The 20,831-nt window shown below is 40.4% G+C and overlaps 1 protein-coding gene across 3 annotated transcripts in view; it reads right to left on the bottom strand.

Annotated features, from left to right (window-relative positions):
* The window catches only part of ANAPC10 (anaphase promoting complex subunit 10), a 109,434-nt gene that overhangs the window by 59,863 nt on the left and 28,740 nt on the right, over positions 1-20,831 (bottom strand). Inside the window, exon 5 of one of the 3 annotated variants that reach the window (XM_062625740.1) lies at positions 5,776-5,950. The exons of 1 other annotated variant lie outside the window; for it this stretch is intronic. In XM_062625740.1, coding sequence (XP_062481724.1) covers positions 5,776-5,950 — 175 coding nt within the window. Of the gene's footprint in view, positions 1-5,563; positions 5,951-20,831 lie in introns of those variants that run through there. One more of the 3 variants, XM_062625738.1, reaches the window with a different exon arrangement.

Genomic DNA, 20,831 nt, shown 5'->3' with positions numbered 1-20,831 from the left:
TGTGAAGATGAGGGCAACCACAGAATTAGGCAGCAAGCAGTGCTTTAAGCAGGTCACTCATGTCTAAGTAACTGAAGGTCTAGGCAAGAATGACCTGAATTCTAATGTACAGAGTAGCTATTTAAAAAAAAAAAAAAAAAAAAATCAGTAGAAGTCCAATATTCTACATTTACACCAAAGGAAGCACAGAAAATGGCATATACACAGATCCTGGAGATATACCACAAGTTAGTATTAATCACATCAGGTATCCCATGTAAAATGTAAGGTAAGGTTATCCCTCTTTTCACTAAACAGTCAGCTATGCCTTTTTGGTAAGGTAAGAGCAAGCAGCAAGGCAGCAACTGAAGAGCTTCAGTTGTGCAACACAGTGTTGGCAAAAGTATTTCCCCCCAGACTGAACTAGAATGGCAAAACCCAAAATACAGTTAAAACTTTAAAATGGAATTGCACGCAGAAATTACACTGCTGCAAAATTCATCTTTAAAATAATATTGTTACCTAAAAATCTGCTTCACAGTGAAAGAGAAAACAAAAGAGAGACAGCTTCAACTTTTGGCTCTGTCAGAAATGTTTTGCTGTTCTCCATTTTAGAAACCAGGAACAGCAAATATATCTTTTGTCCCTCTCCCATCTTCTGCCTTTGTTTACACTGTGGTACTAAGAAGACAGATAAACATGACTTAATCAAAACACAGTTACTCTCATTCATTTCAACAGGAGTTACTGAATATCCTGGTCACTCAGTAACTTTCCTCTTCTTAGTGTCTATAGAAAAAATTAACCCCAGGTTAAATTTAAGAAAGGCTTTTTCACCTACACTATGAATCAAATTTCTGTTCCATAAGGCAGAAAGTCCTAGTATGAGATCTTCCAAAAGAAGTTTTAAGCTCCCTAAATTACTACTATTTGAAGTGATTAATCAAATCACTGCAAAGTCATTACTCCTTAGAACAAATAAATCTTCCATTTTATCCCATTTATTTAAATCTTACCCTTAATCTTATACAACTCAATATTTATCAGATGTTTTATTATACAGGAGAAAAAGAGAAAGACTATTTGGCAATGACATCTTAGATGACAAATGATATAGAAAATACAGAGCAGTAATCAAGGAGTTCTATCTGCTATATAATACAGCTAATCACAGCATATCACTCGATATATTACTAGTCTGTTATTTATCTCTTTTTATGGTACTCTAGTTTTCCAGTGAGTTCACTTAGGATTATTAACTCCTGCCTGCTTCAACAGTGAGGGACAATGCTCTAGCTACAGTGGGAATCCGTATCACACACGTTAAAACAAGATGATTCCTACCTTTCATTTCTCATCTAACCTATAATTCTGCTTTTGATACTGCAATTAAACATATAAATTCAGGATGCACTTTTATACCTTGCCTGAAGTGAGAAAACTGCCAACTTTTCAGCCATGTTGCAACTTCCAGTTCTTTTTCTTTAATATTAGCAAGGGAAGAAAATGTAAAATGAAAAAAAAATTGCAAAATTTAAAAGGTTGAGGTGAAGTCATAATGAGGTAACACTAGTAGCCAGACTACAGCACAAATTTGAAAGCCTTAAAGTATCTATAATTCAGTATGAAAAAAAGACCTAACCCCATACTCTAACGAAATTAATGAGCACTAGTCCACCACCTTTAACAGAATACAAGTAAATTAAGTGCTCATCCACTTACCAGTGTGTCCTTCCAAAAAAGGAAAGCAGACTTTAGAGATAATATTCTGAGACTTAACTTGGAATTTTTATGTATTTCATTGTTGAACAAGAGAAAGTTTATGCCTTACTTGTTTTTATATCGCTGTAGTTCCTTCCATTTTCCACATTAGTCACAAGGAACTACAAATTATCAGTATTTTAAGGTATCGCCCCACTAGGCCACCAAAGATTAAAGGTGACCTCCTGACTACTTCTCTCCCTGACAGCACTATTCTCAGCATATAGCTCTTAAGAATTTTATATTGCTTGAGAAACAAAAAACTCTGAACCCACTTGGTTCAGTTTGTCAGATAGTTGCTACTTGGTATTTGATACCGCTACAGTAATAACACAGAACTGTTCCACTCTGATCTTAGTCTCCAGCTGGAGAAGCACACCAGTGCAAAGAAGGTATGTTATAGACATGGTTTGTAAAAACAAACCAGGAAATTACTTATGGGTCTGCTGGCAAAGTCCTGTGATTTGGGGCAGGGGAAAACAACCAAACCCTCCGAAACATCTTTCACATAGGTACATACCTATAGTATACTGCTCCGAGCATCATTTTAGTAAAAACAGTTACTCACGAAGTGTTTAAGCTTTATTAGCCAAAAGTATTGGCCATTATGGAATACAAATATACACCTTCTTACCCTCTCTAAAAACCTTTAGACTAGACACATCACTGATTTTAATTCAATTCTAAACTTTGAATATCTTTAGTTAGTAGTCAGCTTGCTAAATGCAATGCTAAGATTGTACGTTTCTAACTGACAAGCAAAGAAGTCTTTTCAGATCATATACCTTTAAAACTTTAAAAGTTTTACAAAAGCTCTCTTTTCTAAGATCAGAATTATTTAAGACCAGTTGTTCTTGCAACCAGTACACCTTACTATTTCATATTTGGAGAAGCAAGCCAAAATACACACATAACTGCTCTTAGGTTTAGACACAGTTATAATTCTTAGCAAGCCACATTTGCGAATATCTCATTATTTTTTCTTCATCACTTTGAAGAAGCAGTCTTATTTGCTCACCATGAAGAAAAGGTATGCTTTAAGCTGGCAACAAGTTGACAACCTGTCTCTTCTTTGCATCCCCTGAAGATAACATTTGTAAAACCACCCTGCAGGGCAAATAGGTCAATTGCCAACTTTATGTTTTTCAGAGATACAGCTCTGTATTCATTTTTACTAAGAAGCTGACAACTTGGACATACTAAAGACTAGAGATTCCTAGGGCTTCTCTCCTTACAAAGAGCAGTCAAAGTGTGCATGTGGGGAAAAATAAAACATAATAGTTATGAATGCAAGATATTATTTAAAGGATGCAGAAGAAATTCCTTTTTCAGACTTGGCAGGAAGTGAATATGGGAGACAAGTATATGGATCTAAAATGTTATTCCCATTTTCACTAAACCCCTGAAAATTCATGATCAGTATGAAAACAGTTCTAGTATTCCATTAGCACTATTTATACATCAGTAAGAATGTTTATTTTGTGAATTTTCACTGCAAAGGTTACTCATTCTGGCTTTTCTTTATGTTTGTAATTTTGGATCTCCAGTACACATTAGCAGTTAACTGTAATTTACAGCACTTGTTGACACCTTCTAAAGAAGCATGTGGCTAAGCAATATATAAGTTTTAACTAAATTAACATTGCAAGAAATTTCTGTTCTTGAACTTTGTCTCTGAAAAAATTGTATGCTCCAGAATTTTGGTGCTTAGTCACATAGAACTGCTCTTTCAAGTTATAAGTTCACAATTCTGTGTCTGAAAAATATGAGCAAGAAAAAAAAAAAGTAGCAGCTAAACACAATGCATGTGTAGTAACTTCCTGCAATAGTCTGGCAGACCAGTTTGTTTATCCCAATTCAAATACCAAGTACTATATTAAATCAGGCTACTGCCTTTGTGTATTATTTTCAGATAATCCTCTTATGATCTCATCACTTAAAAATCAGCAGGCTTCTCTAAGCACCAAAAATGTTAAAACACAAATGTACTTGCACAGATGCTAAATACCAATGCAATGTATCTACAAGTGCTATGAAACAACATAGAAAAGATTTAACGTAGATTTAGAATGGCCATTGCACTTGTTTTCAAGTAGCACTAAGTATCAAAGAGCAAGATAACTGTAGTAATGAGTTTGCATTTTGATACTGCCTTTCAGGTATGGTCATAGATCACTGTCAGCAGCAGCTGAAGGACTTAGTAGTTGTACTATCCCTTTTAATCTGCTCCTGCTCTCATCATGATCATAACTCACCGTTCGCTCCCACAGTTCCACCACAGATTACTTGCTTCCAGCCAGTACTAAGAATATACTGATTTTAAAAGGCCAAGGATCAAACTGTTTCACAGATGCAGCTCAGTGAACAGCCATGGAAGCATCTGAAGAAGGCCAACCATGGAGATGGTCATTTCTGGCAATAAAGTAGAAACAAAATGTTGGAATGTGCAGCTTCAGACTGGATCTGCTATTGATAGAAGTACAACATCTAACTACAGCCTTAACCTCTAAAGAGCTATGTGCATCTTAACATATACTAAAAGATTGCATTAAATTCAATTTGTAAATACGGTTTCCCTTAATAACAGTAAAGCTTAACATCATCCAATTTAACACAGGTTCTTAAAACCCCCATCTATGATTTCAGAATAGCAAGATAAGTAGTCAAGCTAGATTTCTGCTTGTTCAACTACGCTATCAGGAGTAATAGAATACTTCAAAGTTTCTTTGAGTCAACTAAATCTTCGACAACTTTCCCACTTTCCTCTGTTTCAGCTCCTTTGTGCTCTGGAGGATGCTGTATCATTGTTTGATGAGCCTCCACTATTATCAGCCTCTCTTTGCTCACAGTTAACAAAAGTATTATTTTTCCTTGCTTGACTTTAGCCTGATTTATCATCAACTTTTATGGTGCTAGAGAAAGAATGGGGTTGGATCAGTAGTGAACCTTTTAAAAGTAACCCTTGTAAATCAACAGCCTCTTTCTAAAACTTTTTTTTTTTAAGAAGGTAAAATAACCCTAGTAATTAGATAGAGACATTAGAAGAGATGTTAAATATTACTGCTCATAGCAGATGAAGCATACATTTTCCTTGCAATGTTTGTTTGGTTTTTTTGGTTGGTTGGTTGGTTTGGTTGTGAGGTTTTTTTGGTTGTCTTTTGGTTTGGGTTTGTTTTTTTACTTTAAAATGCATTAGAGAAACTCCATGCTATGAGTCTAAGATTACCTTGTATTACACATTTGAGTTCTCAGTACTTTAGAAGGTGCATTAGACCTTTACATTCATTCCCATGTTATTGTAAGATGTTGGAATATTCCTAATTTTCCCTCTGTTTTGAACAGCTACCACATTTGGATGACCTATACTCAGTATATCTATATTAATGTATATAATATATTGAGTACTTTGGAATGGTTTGGTTTTCTTCCTGTCATTGTCACCTTTATTGCATTATTGGTCACTGGAACAGGGTCCCCAGGGAAGTGGTCATGGTACCAAGCCCATCAGACTTCAAGGAGCATCTGCACAATGCTCTTATTCATATGGTTTAGTTTTAGATAGTCCTGCAAGAAGCAGTGACTTGGACATGATGATCCTTAGGGGTCCCTTCCAATTTGAGACAGTCTATAATTGTATGATCTACTTCGCAGTTACAAAGAAGGCTAAATACATACAGTCAGTCATTAACCAGAAAAAAAACCTGTACAACACATTACCATAAGCAATGATGGGAAAACACTACTGGTAATGTCTTTAAACCAGATAATACAAAAGCACTCAAAGACTCCAACCAAAAGTAATGCAATATTACAGACTACAATATACTGTAGCACTGATTATCTTTATTTCAAAATTGTACAAAGTATAAACATAAAGATATAATTACACAGAAGTAAAACCTGCTCTCTAAGTACCTGAATACTTAAGCAATGATGCTGCCCACCAAAAAATGCCTTTATTATTTCTCATTAAGAAATCTTATCTTATGGAGCGATACATCATGAAATCAATCGTTGTACATCGAGGAAATTTACCAATAGAGCTCTCTTCCACTGGTGTGTACACTTTGATTTGTCTCATGTGAGTGTCTCTTCCATTTTGGTGATTAGCTAGAACAGCAATCTGAATCATAAACGTGCGAATAGGCTTCTTATGAGTATCTGTTAAAGGAACATGAATCCAGCCGCTTGGTTCCACTAATTCAAGTTGCTGCCAAAAAACAAGACAGAAAAGCAAAACATTCAGAAACATTTAATGTACTTAAACATGTATTAAACCAATTTAATAGTCTTACAAATCAGATTTTAGTTACTTTTTCAAATGAATTTGAAATACTGCAAATTACTCATAGCTAATTTACTGATGGTATATAATTGGATACATATAATTCAGCTGACTATAGTCGTGTTTGCTTTTACCTTTCTGAATCTACTCTTCATTTTGTGCCTTAACCTTAAAATAAAAATCAATATAAAAAAATATGGACTTGCATATACATTCAAGGAAGTCAAAGCAGTACTATTTGGATCTGGTTCCATTTGGTACTTTGGTACTCTGAAGAACCCTGATCAAAGGTGACAGAAAACATGCATCTTAAATTATTTTATCTAGGCACTCTGAACTACAATATTCTAGAATGACTTACATTGGAAACTGAATCCACACAAAGTCTGGGTTTTCAGAAATTCCTAAGATTATTAGGGGACATGGGGAAGAGAAAAAGGAAGGTGACAGAGGAGAAAATACAGGATACCTCATGGGCTTTGTCTCATCTATCTGTCAAGACAGATGCCCGACCAACTAATAATTGCTAAACAGCCATTTAATCACATTCTATGGTCTGTTTTGACTTGGCTTTTACACAGAGTGTAATATGATTATTTTTTTGTTTTAATTTTAATCCCACAGAAACCAATGTCAAAGCAAGCAAAGAATTGCATTTTGTTAACTCTAAACCACATCACTGACACACCAGCATGCTGAAATCAAGCTAGATGCTATGCAGAAGTGTGGTAACAACTTTTGTTTAAAGCTAGTTGCCCAACTTCAAAGCACAGTTTAAAACACATATGGAAGAGCACACAAGTAGGCGGAAGTCTTGGGGCACGGGGGAACCAACAAAAAAAAAAAAAAAACAAACCAAAAACAAAAACGCCAACACAGTTGTCCACAGGGCAAGTGGATTTCACACAGCTAAGCAAATAAGTCTGCTGTTCTTCGCAGCCTAGCTCCTCTAAGATCTGTGCTTCTGAGCAGCTCAAAATTCCCATCTTTCTCCAGAAAATACCGCATGACATTCTGTCAAATGCTTTGCGTTTGCTGGAGCTTTCAAAAGACCCATCTGAGATCTGCTGCTTCAGAGGCAGCAAGCACCCTGAGGGGATGGCCCAAGAAACAAGTAAAAAAAGTTTGATGACTACTTTCAAGAGGAAAAAAAAACAACCCTCCTCTCACACCTTCACCTTAAGAGAAACTAAAAACCTAAAACTCTCCACTGCTACCAGCTCTCCATTTCCAAAGCATTAAATTCACTACATGTTAGCAGCAAATCTTTTCGTTCCAGGAGCTAGACACTAGCCACAAACACACAATCACTTATTTGTTGTAACTCTGTCTCTTTCAAAAAACCTACAAAATCTTTTTTTTTGCATAGGAAACTTCAGGTAACAGTTGGGTTTACAAAGTGACAGAAATGATGTACTGGTGAAGCAGCTTTACAAAGTGGAAATTTATCCCAGTGAGGTGGTAGTCATCATTTTGAACAAGTATGTTTGTTTGTGTCGTGGTTTAAGCCCAGTTGGCAACCCAGAACCAAGCAGCTGCTCACTCACTCCCCCTTAAACTACAACAGTTTGCCATCACCACAGTGAACAGAAAGGATGAGGATCCCAGTAATGTTTTATTCAACTACTACTAAGGTAAGGTGGCTATAATTTCAGAAAGAATTATAAGGTTATTGCTAATTAAACTTGCATTTCAATGTTATTCTCACAGGTTACAAACTCCAAGTTTCAGTGCTCTGATACTGGGTTTTTTTATGCTTGGATCAGTACCAAATGGATTAGTTAATACACTAAAATAAAGCATTGCTTTCTTAAGAGTTGACATCACTGGTTTCAGCCATATCAATTATAGTCCAGGTTTGTATGCCTCACTGGAAAAATTGTGGAGTGAAATAACGACTCCAACTCCGGAACCAAGAGAGCTACCAAAGAATCAGCAAAACTGGACTATTTGTACAAAAGGAAGTTGGATGTTTATTAACTTCACAGAGAAAATAATACCTTCAATTTTAAGGGAATTATTAGGGAATTTAAAAGTTACAAAGGCTAGTTTACTAGTAATAATAATAATGGGGGTTTTACTAGTAATAATATACTTGTACCTTTTTACATAAATTTTTGACTATGTATGCATCAGTGCTTTGCTTCATCCCTGATCAGTGGGAGGTGGTCATATGCTTTATTTACAGCATGCCATTTTTCAGCCCTGCTAAAAAGGCAGCCCATTTCTACATGTGCCTTTCTATAGAGATGGGACAAGTAATTTCTACATCTTTAAAACAGGTGACTAAGGCATTAGGTTAATTAAATTAAAACATTCCCTAGTTCCAAATGTCAAATTTGATACACTTTGAACCTGATTTTTACTATCCTTAATAACACACAATATTTTACTGAGGGTTAGCTCCCAGAATTCACTTGCAGTTTTAAGTGTCTGCATTTCTGCAAATTGACAAGTTCTCAAACCAGCCACTAGAACACCCAGTATGGAATAGTTATTTCAGTGTGTCACGTAAAAACACATAGTGACTAAGCACAAACTGCACACAATTCATCAAGAAGCATTCAACTCTCCTAACCATAAAGCCCCTTTTTTATTCCTGAAATCTCTGCTTCACTTGGAGTTTGTTGACTAACTTCTGTAACAGCTGAATATGAATCCTTTACTGTACAAATCCTGGACTCATCCTCAGAATAGACCCCTTTCCCCATTCCAAGCAAATAGTTGCCTCTTGGACAAAGCATGTGACGCTTGTGAAGTTGAGGCTATACTGCAATGTATTAAGCACAAGGGGTCCAAGTTAAACTTAAATGTTTGAAAAGGACCTCTGGATTTTTGCCCTAAGTAACATTAATGTACGGTGATATTTTTTGAGGGTTTTTTTTTTTTTTTCAATTGATGCCTATGTAGTTTAGCAAAATGATTAAAACCCACTCAACTACTGAAGTTTAAATGCAACAAAACCTAATTACTATTATCTGAACATCCACTAGAAAAGGAAGTAATATTTTGCCAGTAAACCTACACATTTTCTGTAACCAAAGGAATGGTACAAACCAGACACATACACTCCTAAATTATTCTCCTCCACATGTCATGCGCTTTCAGATGAGTGAGAAAGTTTCTTTTCCAGAGGGCCCAGGTTCTTCACCAGCGGGAAAGAATAAGACATGGGAATAGGCAGTGGTGGTACAAGACAAAACGTTGCCCACTCTTAGTTCAATGTCAGCACCCACATCCAACCATTACAATTCCTAGCAGAAGTGGGATGAAATATGCAGCTCTACTCTGCCTGAAGCATTCCCAGTGTGAACAGAATCTAAAGGAAGCTTATTGTGAAGTTTTAAGAAATTCCTATGAAGCCCATGCAAATGGCAATCTTTCAAAGCCTTGTAAACCGGTCTGGAAACTTGGGTGGATTTTTACAGGGAGGCAAAAGGCACATCCTCAACACAAAGACTGAACTATTGCCAAATTTCAAATCCTTGCTTCAGAGCTTGGGGGCACTGGAGCATCAAAGAAGGACACCAGAATATTCTCACACAAGCAAAATAGCATACTTGTCACTAGCCTTATTCTTGAAACAGAACTGCTTTGGCTGAAACTTCCAAAAAATTCAACCCAAAGCAGACATCGGGCATGGAAAAATCTGTCTGAACTGAACTTGGGCAAAAGTTACAAAGTAATTAAGAGTTAAGCCTTAAAATGGAAAGGGTCACATAACCTTAAATACAGGTGGTAGCTCTACCTATAGTAATTACTGGTTTTCAACTCCAGTTGACTTTGCTGTCGACCCTGTTCTTCAGAAGCACTAGCCACTGTATACACATATATGTATATAGATATACACACACACACACACACGTATTTCACCCCAACTCTACAGCACAAGCCCGCCATGAAAAAATATCAGATTAACTTTCCTCCTATATTTTTAACTCCTACATAGGTCATTAGGCATCAGTCACAATTAAATGGCTTCCAGGAAAGTTTTACAATCCAGCTGTGTTATTAATTACCTGAGTGAAATGAAAAATTACAAGTTCGTGTGTTTACCAGAAAAGGTTAAAAAAAGGGGAGCAAGGGGGGAAAGAACAAAAGAAAGAGTCAATGCAAGTTCAGTATTAGTAACTCAGGACAGTTCCTGCAGCCTTAGAGTAATCTTACAATATACTAAAAGCCTAGGGTTTGTTTGCTTGGTTTGCTTTTTTTTTATATTTGCTTCTAATACTATAAATTTTGTGACAACTAGTGAACAAGAGTATAAAAGTCAAAACAAAGGAACAGAAATTAAAATGGAAAAAAATCACTCACTTGTCCTTTGCTGCTGTTACACACTCTCATCTATCTCCTCTCCTGCTTTCTTCTCTCCACTGCCTTCTTATTTTTCCTCTCCTCTGCACGCTACAGCTTTACCTATGGACATATACTCCCAACTCCAGTAATGCATGTTATTTTGAAAGCCAAAGCAGAAATAATGTTCTCAAAAAAAAATCTCCTCCCCAGCCAATTTAATAGCACTGTTTTTTCACTTTATCTTGTAGAGTCCAGAGGTTCTACAGAATTCTGCACACATTTGGCAAGGCTGTTATTGCAACTATCGTATGTTCTACCACAGAAGATGCAAACCACACGAAGTAAAAATAATTTAACAAAAAATTATTTATCCAAAGAAGGCTTTTGTATTATACTAAATCCTACTTAAACTGAATATTGACTTATTTTTCATACTTTGTGATATTCTGTGGTGCCTTCAAAGTGGCATATAACTCAAAATGCTAATATACTATGCTTGTAAACCCAAGCCAAATTCTTTCCTACATTTACAACAGGCTAACATCTTTGAAACAATACATGATTTCTACTGCACTATGAAGATAGCTTTTGTGAAGGTACAGAAAGGAAAAAAAAACATGTACATAGTTTCATATTCAAGGTCATTACAAATATATCTGAGAATGTACCTGGATCATAGAATCATAGAATAGATAGGGTTGGAAAGGACCTTAAGATCATCTAGTTCCAACCCCCCTGCCGTGGGCAGGGACACCTTACGCTAAATCATATCACCCAAGGCCTCGTCCAACCTGGTCTTGAACACCGCCAGGGATGGAGCATTCACAACCTCCCTGGGCAACACATTCCAGTGCCTCACCACCCTAACAGGAAAGAATTTCCTCCTTATATCCAATCTAAACTTCCCCTATTTAAGTTTTAACCCATTACCCCTTGTCCTATCACTACAGTCTCTAACAAAGAGTCCCTCCCCCAGCATCCCTATAGGCCCCCTTCAGATACTGGAAGGCTGCTATGAGGTCTCCACGCAGCCTTCTCTTCTCCAGGCTGAACAGTCCCAACTTCCTCAGCCTGTCTTCATACAAGAGGTGCTCCAGTCCCCTGATCATCCTCGTGGCCCTCCTCTGGACTTGTTCCAACAGTTCCGTGTCCTTTTTATGTTGAGGACATCAGAACCGCACACAATACTCCAGGTGAGGTCTCACAAGAGCAGAGGAGAGGGGCAGGATCACCTCCTTCGACCTGCTGGTCACGCTCCTTTTGATGCAGCCCAGGATACGGTTGGCTTTCTGGGCTGCAAGCGCACACTGAAGCCGGCTCATGTTCATTTTCTCATCAACCAACACCCCCAAGTCCTTCCCCACAGGGCTGCTCTGAATCTCTTCTCTGCCCAACCTGTAGCTGTGCCTGGGATTACTCCGGCCCAGGTGTAGGACCTTGCACTTGGCATGGTTAAACTTCAATGAGGTTGGCATCAGCCCACCTGACAAGTGTGTCAAGGTCCCTCTGGATGGCATTCCTTCCCTCCAGCCTATCAACCAAACCACACAGCTTGGTGTCATCGGCAAACTTGCTGAGGGCGCACTCAATCCCACTATCCTTGTCAGCGACAAAGATGTTAAACAAGACCGGTCCCAACACCGATCCCTGAGGGACACCACTCGTTACTGGTCTCCAGCCAGACATTGAGCCATTGACGACAACTCTTTGTATGCTAGACAGGTCTCTCAGAATTCAGAAGTGTAAGTTTTTCTGTGCATATATAGGAAGAAAAAGCAGCCTGGACTCTTCTCCTGGAAAAAAAATTCCTCTTCTGCACACATGTACCAACAGAAAGCTGAGAACTACGGCTGCCATCACAGTTTCAGCATGACAGAACGTGATCCTGAGATCCTGGTACCTCATCACATTCAATCATCTGCACCATTAGATCAAAATGGCAACACTTATTTCCAGTGGCTGCCTCCAAAACAGGCTGTGAAACTGAACAGCATTTATTTTACTCCTACTTCTGTCACAAAGCTGCTTCTTTTTACTTTAGTGACTTTGCCATCTCTGAAATTAAAAGGAGTTACTATACTCTTCTTTACAAATCTAACTTTGCTTTTCTATATGCTCTTACCATACAGTCATACAAAACCCTTAAGATTTTCAAAGCAGTTGTTCTCAATAAATAATGCATTCTTCCAAGAAGATTATAAAATTAAGTTCTAGAGGAAATAAATGTTATTTCCAGAAATGAAGTATTTATCAATACATAAACTTTCTCCAAGTTGAGTGATCAAATACGGGAAAGGCTTTTCCCTGTTTATGCATCTTTTTTTACAGCTATCCAAATATGCTTTCACAACTGGCAAGGAGAAAGAAGGCTGGCTAAACTTCCAGAATTCTCTTTCCATAATTGCCATGTCGTACCAGACAGCTACTAGGATTCAGAATCAGTAGATCTCTGCATAATTCCAAGTGTTGGAACTGTCAACACATGAAGTAGCAGACCTTGGCCTTCAGCCATCACTTCACTTAGGAAGGAAGAGAATCAGTTAATAGCAGTGATGCACCAGTTCCAGCAGAAAAATGAAGCACATCCAAAAGAAACTTTGCAAGTTCCAAGTGAGTCAAAGGAGGGACAGCACATTACAGCTTAAAAAGAAACACAGGAACATGCTCAAAGGACCCACTGTGAAAAGCACACTTCTTTGCTCTAACGAAGCAACGACCACCTAAGGAGGTGGCTCTGTGGTCATAATCAGCCACCTCCTTAAACAGTCAAGAAATCTAACTTCAGTCCATTAGGTAAGAGAAGGTTTCCATTCTTTCAAATAGCAGTTCCTGAAGCGCACAGCTCATCTCTCAGGAAGATTCAACTATGGATTTAGGCAGACAGAAGACTAGTTGCAGAATAAGCTATCATAGACAGTGAAATCAGCAAATACTAAAAATTCCTATCATATATAAGCTTCTTGTTTAAATGCACTGAAAGAAATAACTTCTGGGAAGGTTGAAAAATAGAAAGGTCAAGGAGATTCTTGCAAAAAGTTTTATGGAACCTCCTTCTTCAGCCTGTTCTGCTCCAAATTAAACCAATAAAAAACAGCCAATGCCCACGTGTTAGAAAAACTTGCACCTGATTAAAGACAACTGAAGAAGTCGAGCTAGAAAGAGTAAAGTTTACTGTTATAGATTACCAAAATGGGTATTTGTCACAGAATATGTATCCGAGCCTGGGAAAAAAAACAGAACTCAAGTAGATCACAGAGACCCTGAAAACATACTACAAAAGTGCTCAATCAGCTAGACATACCAGGGAAACATGAAGAAAAATGACAAACTATATTTGGCAAAAAAAATTCATGAATGTACTAAATTTGATTTGATTTTTCACAAATTAGTTTTCAACACATTTGCCAAGTTCATCTCAGAACCATTTGTACCCATAAAAATAATCAAATGCATCAAGCGTGCCAATTCAGTGTACGCAATTAAGCTGTGACTCTGTGTGTGTGTGTGTGTGTGTGTGTCCAGAATCACCAACAGTTTGTCTTTATTTCACTCATTTCTGAACTGTTGGATGAAGTGGTAAGAAGTCTTGCAAAAATTAATATTCTTTAGAAAATATTCTCTAAGGTGACAATTCTACTTTATTAGGTTAAGCAAAAGAAACTCACCATCATCTTGAGGCTCTTTCACTGTCAACTCCTGGTAAAAGGCAGACATCTAAACTAGAGTTATTGTTGATTCCTCCCCTATTGTAGGCTAAGACAATGTTAACCCACTCTGAGGATCACATCCTTTAAAATACATTTGGCCAAGTTTTAAATAGGCTTGACAAGTTGTTAAAGAGCAATAGACTGAGGTGCAAAATTGTTTCAACCACAGAATATCACTTAAAAAAAAAACCAAACCCATGCTTAGTAAATAGCATGGAAGCATTAAAATGTAGGCTACTGTAATGCTTGGAACTAAAAATATAATGCTTCTACACAGGTATCACTGAAAACTTGCAAGTAGTTGTTACATTAGACATTCAACTGGATGGATGGAGATCTGCAGACAGATCACTAATACACTGCAAAAAAAAGGTATTGAAAAACCTGTCTGAAGTCTGATCTGAAATCTGTTCAAAACATACATACCCCACCCCATCTTGACATCATTACCAACCTGTGCATCAGCACGAGTTTGTCACAGCTATCCAACAGGAACTGTAATACAAACCTGTCATTGGACATCCCCTTTAAGTATCCTTTTAGGGACACAAAAATACATTCAAAGAACTGGAATGCCTCAAAATAGCGTCATATTTAAGTCCTATATTCCTAGTGGTCCCCTACATAAGAAACAATCTTGACCTATTCCGATTACCTTATGATTTAAAAACCTAAATTCCTATGGTCACTTAAAATAATACAGGTTCCATCATAGCAGCAAAACTACAACACCTCTAAGAATCAAAGTTACAGGAAGTAAATAGGTACTCTACAAACACGCATTGGTAGGTTCCCAATATGACCAAGCAGCAAGACGTATCCTCCTCGCATGGAGGACCAAGTATTAGCATCTATGATGCTTAAATAGAGAGATTCTTACACTGCCTACCCAATGTCACGTTTGTACAGAAACAGAACATATGCTGGCCAATGTCAGCAGGTTATACCATATTGCCACCTTGTAGATCACAGAAACAGACATGTTCCCAAAGTAAGCAGATGATGTCAATTGAACTATGATATAACCTAAATTTCATAGAATCATAGAATAGTTAGGGTTGGAAAGGACCTTGAGATCATCTAGTTCCAACCCCCCTGCCATGGGCGGGGACACCTCACACTAAACCATATCACCCAAGGCTCTGTCCAACCTGGCCTTGAATAACACCAGGGATGGAGCATTCACAGCTTCCCCGGGAAACACATTCCAGTGCCTCAGCACCCTTGCAGTTAAGAATTTCTTCCTTATATCGAATTTATACTTCCCCTGTTTAAGTTTTAACCCATTACCCCTTGACCTATCACGACAGTCCCTAACGAAGAGTCCATCTTCAGCATCCCTATAGGCCCCCTTCAGATACTGGAAGGCTGCTCCACGCAGCCTTCTTTTCTCCAGGCTGAACAGTCCCAACTTCCTCAGCCTGTCTTCATACAAGAGGTGCTCCAGTCCCCTGATCATCCTCGTGGCCCTCCTCTGGACTTGTTCCAACAGTTCCGTGTCCTTTTTATGTTGAGGACATCAGAACCACACACAATACTCCAGGTGAGGTCTCACAAGAGCAGAGGAGAGGGGCAGGATCACCTCCTTCGACCTGCTGGTCACGCTCCTTTTGACGCAGCCCAGGATACGGTTGGCTTTCTGGGCTGCAAGCGCACACTGAAGCCGGCTCATGTTCATTTTCTCATCAACCAACACCCCCAAGTCCTTCCCCACAGGGCTGCTCTGGATCTCTGCCCAACCTGTAGCTGTGCCTGGGATTGCTCCGACCCAGGTGTAGGACCTTGCACTTGGCATGGTTAAACTTCATGAGGTTGGCATCAGCCCACCTCACAAGCATGTCAAGGTCCCTCTGGATGACATTCCTTCCCTCCAGCCTATCAACCAAACCACACAGCTTGGTGTCATCGGCAAACTTCCTGAGGGCGCGCTCCATCCCGCTGTCCATGTCAGTGACAAAGATGTTAAACAAGACCGGCACCAGGACCGATCCCTGAGGGACACCACTCTTTACTGGTCTCCAGCTGGACATTGAGCCATTGACCACAATTCTTTGTGCGTAGCCATCCAGCCAGTTCTTTATCCACCAAGTGGTCCACCTATCAAATTGATGTCGCTCCAATTTAGAGACAAGAATGTCGTGTGGGACAGTGTCGAACACTTTGCACAAGTCCAGGTAGACGATGTCAACTACTCTACCCCTGTCCATCAGTTCTGTAGCCCCATCACAGAAGGCCACCAAATTGGTCAGGCAGGATTTCCCCTTAGTGAAGCCATGCTGGCTGTCACCAACAACCAAAACATGTTGTTTTTCATGTGCCTCAGAATACCTTCCAGGAGAATCTGCTCCAAGACTCTGCCAGGCACAGAGGTGAGACTGACTGGTCTGTAATTCCCTGGGTCATCCATTTTCCCTTTCTTGAAAATGGGGGTTATATTTCCCTTTTTCCAGTCATCAGGATCTTCACCTGACTGCCATGATTTTTCAAATGCGATGGAGAGTGGCTTAGGAACTTCATTTGCCAGCTCTTTCAGAACCCACTGACAGATTTCATCAGGTCCCATGGACTTGTGTACATTCAGGTTCTTAAGATGGTCTCCAACCAGATCCTCTCCTACAGTGGGCACAAGGTCTTCATTCACACAGTCCCTGCATCTGCCTTCCAAGACTTGGGTGGTGTGGTCAGAGCCTTTGCCAGTGAAGATAGAGGCAAAGAGTCAGTAAGAACCTCAGCCTTCTTCAAATCCAGGGTAGCCAGTTCTCCTGATAGCTTCCGGGGGGGGGCTACATTGTCCCTAGTCTATCTTTTTCGCTAGATACCTACAGAATCCCTTCCTGTTACCTTTCACATCCCTAGCCAAGTTTAATTCTAACTGGGCCTTAGCTTTCCCAACCTGGTCCCTAGATTCATGGACAGCATCCCTCTTTTCTTCCCAGGCCGCCTGTCCTTGCATCCACCTTTTATAAGCCTCTTTTTTCCTTTGAATTTTCCTCAGCAGCTCCTTACCCATCCAAGGAGGTCTCCTGGTCCTCCTGCTGCACTTCCTTCTAGTTGGGATGCAACACTCCTGAGCTTGTAACAGGTGATCCTTGAATATCAACTGACAGTCTTGGACCACCCTGCCCTCCAGGGCTATATCCCATTGAACCTTACTAAGCAGGCTCCTGAAGAGGCCAAAGTCTGCTCTCTTGAAGCCCAGGGCAGTGAGCTTCCACAAAATCAAGGAACCTCCTGGATTGCTTGTGCTGGGCCGTATCATCGCCCCAACAGATATCAGGGTGGTTGAAAGTCTCCCATGGGGACAAGGGCCTGCAAGCATGAGGCTGTTCCTATCTGTCTGTAGAGTGCTCCATCCACAGAGTCCTCTTGATCAGGCAATCTGTAACAGATCCACAATAATGTTTCCCATCACTGTTCTCCCTTTAACCCTGACCCTCAAACTCTCTCGACTGCTCACTTGTCCCCAGACAGAGGTCCATACTCTCCAGCCTATCCCTAACATAAATAGCAACTCTCCCCCCCTTCGCCTGCCAGGCCTGTCTTTTCTAAAGAGCCTGTAACCTTCCATTCCAACACTCCAGTTATAGGAGTCATCCCACCATGTTTCTGTAATGCCTATTATATCATAGCCCCGCAGACGTGCACACATGTCTAATTCCTCTTGTTTGTTCCCCATGCTACAGGCGTTTGTATAGAGGCATCTGAGCCGAGCTCCAAATGAAGCCGGCTCATTGGCTGGAGCAGCTGGGATATCTCTACATTGCTCCAAGCATTTATTATAGGTGCTGGCAACTGACTGGGTGTGTTGGGATGGAATGATACCCCCCTCCCCCAACACATCTAGTTTAAAGCCTCCTTGACCAGTCTGGCAAGCCTCCTACCAAAACCGCTCTTCCTCTTGTCAGACCAGCTCCACCAGACCCCACTAGACCTGGCCTACTTACTTGGGTCCCGTGTCCAAGATACCCAAACCCCTGACTATGGTACCACCCTTCTAACCATTAATTAACCTGGCCAATCCTCCTAGCCTTTTTGGGGTCCTCCCCTGTATCCTGAAGAATTGATGAGAAGACTGTCTGCGCTCCAGAGCCCCCAACCACCTCTCCTAGGGCTCTGTAGTCCTTCTTTATGTTCTCCAGGCTACTGCTATCTATATCATTAGTACTCACATGGATCACTAGAAGTGGGTAATAGACAGTGGGACTTACTAGAGCAGGCAGCCTTTCTGCAACTTCCCTGATCCATGCCCCTGGTAGGCAACACACCTCCCTTGAGAATGGGTCAGGCAGACAGATGAGTGATTCTGTTCCTTTCAAAGTAGAGTCCAATACTACTACGACCCACTGCTTTTTCCTGGCAGCACCAGTAGTGATCTTCTTTAGCAGTGCCCCAGCCAGTTTGTTTCTGGTGTATGTTTCCTCATCAGCCCCCCGCAGGACAGCAAAGCGGTTCTGGGTGGGGACAACAGATTTACGAGGAAGCCCCTTGGTTTTAATGGTCTTCTGCCTCCTTTTTTTGTTGTTTTTTTTTGTTGCTGTTCCCCAGCTTCCTGGGTTAACGGCCTCCTTCTTTCCTCCGTGAACTATAGGGGACGCTTGAGGCCCCTGCACAGTTTGGGCCTGCAGCAAGCAGTCCTGCTTCCTCTCAGCTTCCCTGACATCTCGCAGTCTATTGACAGCATCCCGCACCTCAGCCCCTGCTGCAGGAGGACCTCCACCAGGGAGCACCGGGTGCAGCCCTGCCCATTGTGCACCCTACCCTCACAAGCCCCGTGCAGGCACCCTCTACACTCCGACCTCTGCACTGCAGCCTCCCCTCTCATCGGCTCTGCCTGGGTGCCTACGCTGGTCACCACGGGGGCAGCCAGAACAGAACCTCCAGACTGGGCCCTGGTCATGAGGCAAGTGCTCACCATCCCGCTCGCCTGCCCCGCTAACTGCCTCGACCCGCCCTGGTTGCCACGCTCCCTGGGACAGGTTTATACCCAGCCAGGGCTGGTGCCGCTCCTCCTGGCACTGCCCCCTGTGAGTCCCTGCTCGCGTCAGCTGAGCTGCCAGCTCCTGGGCAAGTCCTGTCGAGGACGTGAGGCTCCCTCGGTGGCTGCTGCTGCTCTGAGTTGAAGCTCCTGGATGCTGAGCTTCCCCCACTAAGGTGTTGAAGGCGTCCTCTATCCAGCTACTCACCTCAGCAATTGCAATTGCTAAATTTCATTTAGCAGAAGTGATTCACCAACTATCTCATGAAACTGCTTCTTTGACTGGTGTGTTTTCATATTCTTTAGAGTGAGGTGTCCTAATTAGAATTTCCCCATATGTAAAAAAGTAAGGAACCATTTGATTTGATTCTGCTGATAAAACAATGCCATCTCTTCCCAGATGTACTTCATTGATTCAGACAGGATTTCAATACAACTACAGGAATAAACTTAAGAATACAGCATTGAAATTTAATCCATGAAACGTTAAACAGGGAAAGTCAGATTTTGCATTTTTACTGCCCTCATTGAAATCTTCTGAAATCAGATAAGGAAAACCTAAGAGGACAATAAGAAAGTCTAGACATGAGGGGAGTCTCTGGTAAATATGCACGTAAGAGACTACTGTCAAAAAAATAGGGTACAATTGCACATGCTATGAAACACCAGGAGTCCCAAAGGAAAAAATGTTGTTCCAAAGTATCAAGTCAAAGAAGCATAAGTACGATGCCTACGAAAGGGTCAAAGCTCTGCTGAACTGCCCATGTACAAAACCCTTTACAGATGAAGTCACTTCAAGTGGAATGCCCACAGATTAAGACGCAGATGGTCTGGACCCAGATGGAGGGACCTCTGTCCATGGTACTTAAGAAACCAGCACGATGCCCATCACACTTCACACTACCACATCTGCTCACAGGGCTTACCAGTAACACTTGTACAATCAGGTACATGCGGCCTGAGACACAAACAGCATACCAAATGGTCAGCTACTGTGGATTTGTCAGCCAAAATTGACTCAATTGTAATTTCAGAAAATATTGTCTGCTTAACTCTGGGTGGCCAAAAGAGCAAGCAAAAGGAAAGGAAAGGAGAGGAGAGACAACAATCTTTGAATACTTCATCCCTTAGAATATGACTGAAAACAACTTTTCATTCTAGAAAACCTATCTGCAGAAACCATCACGAATTTGTCACAGATTGCTTGCTAGGTAAGTCTCTCTTGAAAAAAAGGAACACTTCTTACATTGTTATGCTGTGAACATTTTAAGATGTTCTGTGCGGGACAATGCCCAGGCAGCAAAACATTAATTAAAAAAACAAACAAACAAACAAAAAAAAAAACCACAAGTCTCATGATGTATATAGCATTCAGAGAAGGCCAGAAATGTTAGGTAATCTTGGACAGTTTGCTCTGAGTCCCACATCTTTAAAATCCTATTTTTTTTTTGAGTGAGGTCACTTGAACTTTCTCGTAAGAGTTTACACTTGAAACATCCATAAATTAAATCTCATTATATTACATCTGTGAAGGTATTGAGTGGCAGGCACCCTATCTACTGGAACTTAAAAAAAAATACAAAAGCCTTCTCTCTGTCCGTTTGAAAAAAAAACCGGATCTATCAAAATCAACAAATGTGTTGATTTATCAAATCAACAGAGTGACAACACAGTCTAGCATAGAGTTTCATATGTGCACATATGAAAATAAGGCCTAAAACTCCAAAGCAAGCCTTCAATCCACAGCAGGAAGTCATCTAAGTTTAGTTTGGTCTCAGCTAAAACAGATCCCATTTTAACAGGAACCTGTCACTCCAGAAGAAATACT

This window comes from Pezoporus occidentalis, unplaced genomic scaffold (genome assembly GCF_034315485.1).
Source record: "Pezoporus occidentalis ecotype Australia unplaced genomic scaffold, CSIRO_AGI_Poc_V1 ctg281, whole genome shotgun sequence".
Classification (NCBI taxonomy): domain Eukaryota; kingdom Metazoa; phylum Chordata; class Aves; order Psittaciformes; family Psittacidae; genus Pezoporus; species Pezoporus occidentalis.
Note: the sequence above shows the minus strand (reverse complement) of the source record. Positions and strands in the feature narration are given on the sequence as shown.